The following is an 8,998-nucleotide window of genomic DNA, read 5'->3' on the forward strand; positions in this document are numbered from 1 at the left end:
ATGCCATCTGAAATCATAAGATCGGTCCATCACATAGAACCACATACTGAACTAAGGCAAGCCAGATTCCACTTGCAGAAGTCTGTGAAGTCTTTCAAGTAGAGGAATCATTGGGTACTGATTCAGCCTGAACCCCACTGTAAGTTCCTGCATGTGTAGGGATGCTCTTAATCCATAGTAAAATGCTGAGGTACTTTAGACCTCCCTGTCACACTGGCTGTGTGTTCTGTACTTTCAGCAAGGCACGAAGGGAATGATTTTTTTCAAAGTAAGAATTAAGTGACATTTAGCAGTTGTGGTAAATATTAACATCATGTTATTACAGCTATGAAAAGGATTAAATTATGTGTATCTATAAACTATTACTGGGAGCTGCGGTGGCTCAAGTGGTTAAGACGCTGAACTGCAGGCTGTGGAAGGTCGGTAGTTCAGCAGTTCAAGACCTGAGTGTGCCGCATGACGGAGTGAGCTCCCGTCTCTAGTTCCAGCTCCTGCCAACCTAGCAGTTCGAAAGCAAGAAATTGCAAGAAGATAAATAGGTACCACTTCAGTGGGAAGGTAACAGTGTTCCGTGCGCCTTGGTGTTTAGTCATGCCGGCCACATAACCACGGAAATGTCTTCGGACAGCGCTGGCTCTTTGGCTTTGAAACGGAGATGAGCACCGCAACCCTAGAGTCGGATTCGACTGGCTTTCGAGCAAGGGAACCTTTATCTTTACCTATAAACTATTACTACATCCTCTTAACCTTTATGGATCAAAGTTGCAGTGCAACTGTTTAAGCAATTATTCTAACCATCATCACTGCCAAGCTGGAGGGAGTTCAGTATCTTAGGTGTCACTTATGAATGACATACTGAGTCTCCACTTCTAACAAAAAAGAGAGGCAAGAGATCTCAACTTGTCTTAGACATACAAGAGAAGAGGACAGGAAGGCCTTAACTGGGATGCTATTGTTCCATAATGTAGATCCCACCACTGAAAACAACTGTCCTGTATTTTCACAGATTAAGTTTCTCTAAAGGAAGGCATGCTAAGCATTATCTCTGCATCTGAGTGCCTACTAGGGAGCAATATGTAGGTGGGGGCCCTTCCTTCAGGGACCTGGTTTATATAAGACAACGAGTACTGCAGCACCTCGAACAGAAGAAGCAGAGGCATGGCTCAGCAACAGAGTATCTACTTTGTATGCAGAAGGTCCCAGGTGGAACCCCTGGCACCTCCAATTAAAAGCATCAGCAGCAGAGTTTGTGAAAGACGAGAACTGACAGTCGGAGCAGAGGGTACTGGAGAGACAGACCAGTGGTCTGACTTCAGTATATATAAGGCTACTTCCTATGTTTTTCATCCTGGAAGCAAAATGGGAGCTAAATGCCAGCACTTGGGCAATATGATTGCTGTATGCAACCCCCATTGATAATTGGTGTTCTGTACCAATTGCATCTTCCAAATCATCTTCAAATGCAACAGCACACAAAATGCATAGCACTAATGGACACCTGGTTTATATAAGACAACGAGTACTGCAGCACCTTGAACAGAAGAAGCAGAGGCATGGCTCAGCAACAGAGTATCTACTTTGTATGCAGAAGGTCCCAGGTGGAACCCCTGGCACCTCCAATTAAAAGCATCAGCAGCAGAGTTTGTGAAAGACGAGAACTGACAGTCGGAGCAGAGGGTACTGGAGAGACAGACCAGTGGTCTGACTTCAGTATATATAAGGCTACTTCCTATGTTTTTCATCCTGGAAGCAAAATGGGAGCTAAATTTGGGCAATATGATTGCTTGGGCAATATGATTGCTGTATGCAGCCCCCATTGATAATTGGCATTCTGTACCAATTGCATCTTCCAAATCATCTTCAAATGCAACAGTACACAAAGTGCATAGCACTAATGGACATTACCACGGCATAGCCAATTGTGGCCAGATCCCAGTTCCTGAGGAAAACACAGCTGACTTACCAGCCAAATGACTCTTTGCCACTATGCAGGACCAGAATACCTACTTTCTCAATTTCTACTGATCACCCACCAACATAATTTTGTCTTTGTGGAATTCACTTTGCTTATTATCTTTTGCCTGGACCCTAAACAATATTCAGGCAGTGACCTCAAGGAAACACCCACTGCTTCTGCATCTGATGAAAAAGGAAAGTAGGGGTGGGGGTCATCAGCATATTAACACCATACTTCTTAGTCTGATGATCTCTTCCATAGCTGAATATAGAAGTTAACTACTACTAGGGTCAAAATAAAACCTTCCCATATTCCACAAGATAATTCTGATGTAGCATACCAGCTATCACTCAGAAGCAACCCCTGAGATCACACGTTCAGATAAGGACCATTACACCATAAAATAGTACATCCAAGAATTTCATGTAATCATTAAGAGTCTCAGATATAATAACAGGGTCACAGTCCCCTCATGAGCTTCTAGATGCAGATCATCAACGAGGACAAATTGTTTTGAACCCTGATTGATTGTGGGTCTACATTTCCTTCATATATGCCTTGGTCCCAAATGCCATCTGCAAGAAAATATACTGTACAAATACCCACCAGGCAGTTCTGGAACTAAGTGGGTTTGCTAGTAAGGGAAAACTATGCAGTATCGACACAAGCACTGTACAGCATAGTATCCCACTAATTACCCTTCTCTTCTGCAGAACCATTGCAACATTATGCAAGCAATCAACTATTTTACATTGTTGGGTAGCAAAACAGGACCTCCTAGTGCAGTAATTCTCAACCTTTCATATCTTATGTCTCACCAATCACTGTCAAAGAAACTGGGTTCCACAATGATAAATACAAAAAGGTAACTTTTTCCAAGGAGGGCATCTGTATATTTACAAGCATTTTGTTATTATTACTAACATACCTAAAGGTCACAGATTGATAATTTGTAGCTGGTAGGGTCAGCAGGAAACAGCATGTCACATTTGCACATGGACATGGGGATTGAGGGAGAGTGAATTCTCAGTAATTGTTGTGAAAACCCTCCATCCCACCTAGACTCTTTCTGCATCCCACCTGTGGTATGCATACCACTGGTTGAGAATCACTGCTCATGGCTGGTTCTGCATCTGGCATTCGCTCCAGATTTTCTCAACATGAAGGAAAAGGTGCAGCTCAAAACCACTCAGCTACCCCGGGCCAACGTCCTACTGACTACAAAGTCACTCCTGAACGGCCATAAATCTATGCAGAAGGTACCATAAAATCCGATGATCAAAGAAAGTGAAAGCAGCATGCAATGCAGAGGGGAATTTCTGTTTGCTAAAATAATGGAGAGAAAAGCCAATGCAGAATCGCCCCTACTGGACACAGCCTGAGGATGCTTTGAGGCTGCTATGAGTATAAGGCAGTGATGGTAGAGGTGTGAAACTTCAATGATTCAGATAACATTGCGCAAAAGGTTCCTAACTACAGCATGTCTATATCTGTCCCCTCACCATGGTGGTAACGGCAGCAGTAGTAGGCACTGTAGTTGTCCAAGGGATCACATGAACAATAATGGTTGCTGTAGTGCTAAGGCGAGGTGTGCTACGGCTATCCGTCACTTCCACCAGAAGCTCAAAATTGAGCGGGTCAAAAATGCCATCACGGTTGTAGGAGAATGTATTATGGAACAGTCTATTGTCGTTCATGTAAAATCGCCCATTTATGTTGCCTGGGAGAAAAAAACAAGAGGGCATATTTAGACTGTGGTCTCATATATGAGCTTTTTACCAGTTAAAACTGTTACAACTTAACTTGGGGGATCCTAGGGTTTGGTGAGTGTGATCTCAGATCTCTGTGAGAGATTCCTAGCCTGATTCATCCACCTACAATTCGCAGTTCTAGGGAGAATAAGCCAGTTTAAGTATGTAAGTATAGATACGTTCAGAGCATCGTATTCACTTTTTGAGGGAAAACTATCCTGGCAGAGGCTTGCACACCCCATTTCTCAAGCAAACTCATATTCTCTGCCCCTTGAGAATGTTGCCTTTCCTACCCCACTGTACTCCCATTACTAGCACACTCTCTTCCACTGCAACTATCTAATCCTCTCTGCAGCACATACCTACCTCCTCTGAGGGCAGAATAACATATTGTATTTAGTTCCATTTAATTTTTATAGACTTTCCCTCCAATGTACAGTTGCTGCAGCAGCTTCAGTGGCTCCACAGTGGCCTTTTTAGTGGGAAAATGACACTGGATGAAAAGGTTAAAGAAGAGCCTTCCACTCTCTCGCCCTGCCCCTTCCATTCTCTTCCTCAATAAAGCAGCCCCAGTGACTGCACTGGGGGGAAAACATTCTAAAGTTAACACAGAACTAAATGTAATGTGCAGTACCACCCTAAGTCCACCTTCTCCACTAGGTTTGCTGGAGCCCAAAGATGATATGGTTTTCATCCTGATTAAATCCGCTTTCTCACACTCTGCCCCATCCGTTCCGTACCGCCAACAATGGCGTAGCTCAGCTGACTTCCTTCTTCATCATCGTGGCACTGCAGAGTCATGATGTTTGTTGTGCTGGCCAATGTGGAATATATGGTACGCGTCTCAATTTCTGGGGTACACACAGGAGCCTGGTCATTCACATTCTAGGGACAGGGAAAGGGTTCATATGTCTTAGCACACTAGGAATATTGGGATGGAGTATTTCTGATCTTCCTTCACCTACTTGCCATTATCACTGTTGCCCCAAGTGGTAAATAAGCAATCACAGCCTCTGTGAGCCTGTACGATGCTTCGCATCAGCCAAATTAAGACTCCTTTTCTGCATTCCTCTGTGAAGCAGGGGATAGCAGGCGTCACACCCCCTCAGGTGTTCTGCAATTGACTGCTTGCCACATGCCATGTCAAATCTCACAAAGTCTACGCAAAAAGAATTGAATGTCTTCACAACCTGAGTCCCAACAGAGCTGGTTTTAAGCATGTTCATTTTCATTATTCATAAAAACATATTACAAACACCTATCATTACTCGCAAGATTTTTTGTCCCCCTGCCTCTCCTAATACAACAAAAATTGACAGTACCATCATTAGAATAGTCAGGGACACACAGATGTCTCATTTTTCCCCCTGTGCTTTAAACAGGAGCACAACATGCAGAAATTCACAAAGTGCAGTTTTCCTTTCAAGGAGATGTAGTGACAGTGACATTTTTGCTTGCCATGAAACTATCACAGAAACAGAGCTTCAGACAGTGTGAGGCTCCCCCACCCCTGCGATAGTCGTCCTGCCATCTGCTGTCCCACCACTAAAGAGCGACACTTGCCCACCAGCCTCAGAATTGGGAAAGAGAGGTGGTTCCAGCATCCTGGCAGATGGGGCCGGGTTGAGTGGCAACCAGGCACTGGCTCCTGACAGCCAGGAAGCAAAGATGGCAACCCTGCTGCATGACAAAAGAGAAAGGCTATGTTTTCCAAGTGCAAGAAAATTTAGGATACTATAAATGAGACCAGGCAATAAGTAAAACCTTTTGGGGCCTTTTGAAGATTTCAGAGTCAGGGCAGAATATGGTATTCAGAGAGGTTTAATGGGAAAAGCATTTTTACATGTGCCCTGTTGCATGTACAAGTGTTGGCAAAGGAGAAAGTATGGCTCATGGTAGGCAACTGCTTTGAGGACATTATGGCTCAAAAGCAGGACATAAAAATAACAAAATAAAAACGGTGATCTAAAACACTGGTATTTTGGCTGCCTATATCATTTTAGTATGCTATTAGCAGTTTATGTACTAGCATAATGAACATACAGCATTGGGCCTTAGTGGCACAGACCATATTCTTAGAATCCAAGCACCATTTCTCTGGACTCATCAAAATTTGTAATGTCCCTCCATCCTAGTATCTAGTTCCATACATACCCATGAAGGAAACTTTTCTGTTTTATTTGGGAAATGACATAAATAAGGCTATATCATAATCTCAGGCTTCCAGGCTGGACTGGCTCCCCCTAAACACCTGAACTTCAGTAAAGTGCACTAGAAGCCACCACTATCACCACCCCCATCTTTCTTTCCCCATGTTCAACTTACCTGTACATTAATAGTAATGTTACACTGTTTTATGTGCTGTGCTTGTGGATTTACATCATTGTCCAGATCCTTCAGGTTGATGGTCAGTGGATATGATTTCTGCTCTTCATAGTCCAGTGGACCCAATACATACAGATTTCCTGTGGCACACACACAAGACCATTTGTTTGTACTTCATGTTAGTTACTTAGCGATCTTTCTCTATGAAATGCTGAACACGAGGCACATCCATGTATTTGTGTTTTCTGTGTGACGTGTTCCAAGACATGTGTCTTACGTGACCGTGTGGATTTACCTACATATTTGTAGTTTTGGAAATAGTTACTTAGTGATAACAATCACCTCCTGGAACCATATTTGCAACAGCCAACATTTATTAGAATTTCCGCTTCCTTAGTTTAACCACTTTAATTTTGACTGTGGTCATGTTGTTAAAGAATGTTAACTAATACATATGAAGTGATCTCAAGTATGAGCTCCAAAGGAGTAAAGAGCAATGTCCTATAAATCCTGAGACACTGGATTGGATCCATCCAGCTTTTTCACTCTACCCTGTTCAGTTCCCCTCCTTATCACAGCAGCTATCCCTCATAATTTTTGTCCATGCAGGTCTTACGATCCCCAGAGTAACATATTTGGGTGGTCAAAGGAGACCCTTCATTCCTATTTCACTAGGTGAAAAGCTGTGTGGAACCAACCCATTGTCCACAAGATAGCCAAGAAAAGTCCTCAGGAAGTTGGTAGGATCAGGATTCAGTTCAGTGATGGGTATGCGCAGAGCCCAAGCATCATTTCTCTGGGCCTGGTATATGAACTTGTAATACTCTGATATAGGCTTCATCCCATTACATACATAACAACCTCATGAGTCATGAAAAACAAGTTACTATTTCATTTCTGAAATAACATAAATAGACCACATTGTGATAAAAGGCTAGTAGTCCAAGCTGGGCACAACTGACCATAAGGGCTACAGTTCAAGTATGTCCATTTGCATCTCTACCATGCTTGACACTAGATATGAGAGAAGAAAAGCCCTCATCCTGAGGCAACATGAGATAGAGAGTAAGGGGTGGACCTAGATATATGATAAATAAAGCCTAGGGAGTGGGAACGTGGTAAATAAATATGTGGTAAATAAACCCTGGGAAGTAGGACTGTAAGTAGATCATATCAGTAAGCCTGCAGGGGCCCTACAATAATATGGTTACCTGAGCGACGACCAATGTAGAAAACATTTTGTGCTCCAAGGATGCTGTATTCAATATTGTTGAAGGGATAGTCTCGGTCAGTGCCATTGACATTGGCAACAAAGTCTCCAAAGGCAGCATCCTCTGGTATACTGAAGGAGAACCGTTGTGGGCACTCAGGCTGGTATTCATTCACCCTGCTTACTGTCACTAGCACTGGTATTCTGGCTGAAGAACAAGTAGGGGGAAAAAGCTCAATAAACATGGGTGACTAGAGTTGCAGCAGACAATAATGGGGGTTTTTTTGGCTTTCATCTGAGCACCTAACTTGCATAGTAACAAGGATAGCGAGTAACAAGTAACAAACATAGCTAGACGAGGATAACTAGACTGTTTGTTAGTTCTTGTGGATTTTTAACTGTATGGTGTTTTCAGTATCATTGTAACCCACATGGAGTTTCAGGGAAAGGTGCTTTCAAAAGGCTCAGAATCAATGAATGAATAAACTACCCGTTGTGGTGGTGGTGATGACGGTGGTGAGAGAACCATTGGTTTAAACACAGGTCATCTGACTCACTCAGATTTTCCAATCTTTTTAGAGCAAAAGAGGCACGCAGGTTGAGAGGGTGCTCCTTGCACGTATGACTTACTTTCATGAAGCCAAGTTCCTTCCTCCCAGTCATGCTCACTTCAGGTATTTGAGAACAATATGTTGTCGAAGGCTTTCACGGCCGGAGTTCATTAGTTGCTGTAGATTTTCCAGGTTGTGTGGCCGTGGTCTTGGCATTGTAGAACCTGACGTTTTGCCCGTAACTGTGACTGAAGATGCCAGTCACAGTTACTGGTGAAATGTCAGGTTCTACAGTGCCAAGACCACAGCCACACAACCCGGAAAATCTACAGCAACTATTTGAGAACAGCTGGGCAGGGGAGGGGAATGATACTGGGAGAGACTGTGGGGAGGTGAGCGGGAGGAAGGGGGTGGGAATTCATCACTGCCACCCCTTTTGCTCAAAAAGTCGGGCACCCTATCCTTCTACTTTATATGTGATTGATGCAGATCCAGGTGTAAACAGTGTGGTGATGCATATGCACAGAGTTGGTATGGCTTAGTGGTTAGAGAGCTGGGCTTCAATAGGAACATCTGGGTTCAAATCTGGGTTAAGCCAAGAAGCCTACTGGACCAGTCACTCTCTCTTAGCCTAACTTACTCCACAAAGTTGAGTATATAATGGGAGATGGAAAGCCATCCTTAGCTTAACCGTAAGGCGAGCTGTATGCAAACTGAAGAATGCAGGGCATATGAAGGAAGGAGAAACTGCTAGTCCAGAGTAAGTAAGGAAATGGTTAGAGAGCATCTAGCTGCCTTAAATACTTTCAAATCTCCAGGGCCAGATGGCTTGCATCCCAGGATGCTAAAAGAAATTGCAGATGTCATTTCAGAGCCTCTGGCTCTAATCTTTGAGATGTCCTGGAGTACTGGTGTTGTGCCGGAAGACTGGAAAAGAGCAAATGTTGTCCCGATCTTCAAGAAGGGAAAAAAGACAGACCTGGGAAATTACAGGCCTGTCAGCTTGACATCAATACCTGGGAAAATTCTAGAGCAGATTATTAAACGCTCTGTCTGTGAGCACCTTGAACGGAATGAGTTAATTGGTAGTAGCCAGCATGGGTTTATTAAAAATAAGTCATACCAGACCAACCTTATCTCCTTTTTTGACAGAGTTACCAAAATGGTTGAGTCTGGCAATGCTGTGGATATAGTGTATCTAGAT

At 43.4% G+C, this 8,998-nt stretch overlaps 1 protein-coding gene across 1 annotated transcript in view; it reads right to left on the reverse strand.

Moving 5' to 3' along the window:
- Nucleotides 1-8,998, reverse strand: part of CDHR4 (cadherin related family member 4) — a 45,856-nt gene that overhangs the window by 3,877 nt on the left and 32,981 nt on the right. The window contains exons 13-16 of the mRNA XM_015407374.1: nt 7,245-7,451; nt 6,034-6,173; nt 4,449-4,593; nt 3,460-3,677 (exon numbers count right to left, since the gene is read on the reverse strand). Coding sequence (XP_015262860.1) covers nt 3,460-3,677; nt 4,449-4,593; nt 6,034-6,173; nt 7,245-7,451 — 710 coding nt within the window. The remainder of the gene's footprint in view (nt 1-3,459; nt 3,678-4,448; nt 4,594-6,033; nt 6,174-7,244; nt 7,452-8,998) is intronic.

Source organism: Gekko japonicus, unplaced genomic scaffold (genome assembly GCF_001447785.1).
Source record: "Gekko japonicus isolate JY-2015 unplaced genomic scaffold, Gekko_japonicus_V1.1 scaffold298, whole genome shotgun sequence".
In the NCBI taxonomy this organism is placed as follows: Eukaryota; Metazoa; Chordata; class Lepidosauria; order Squamata; family Gekkonidae; genus Gekko; species Gekko japonicus.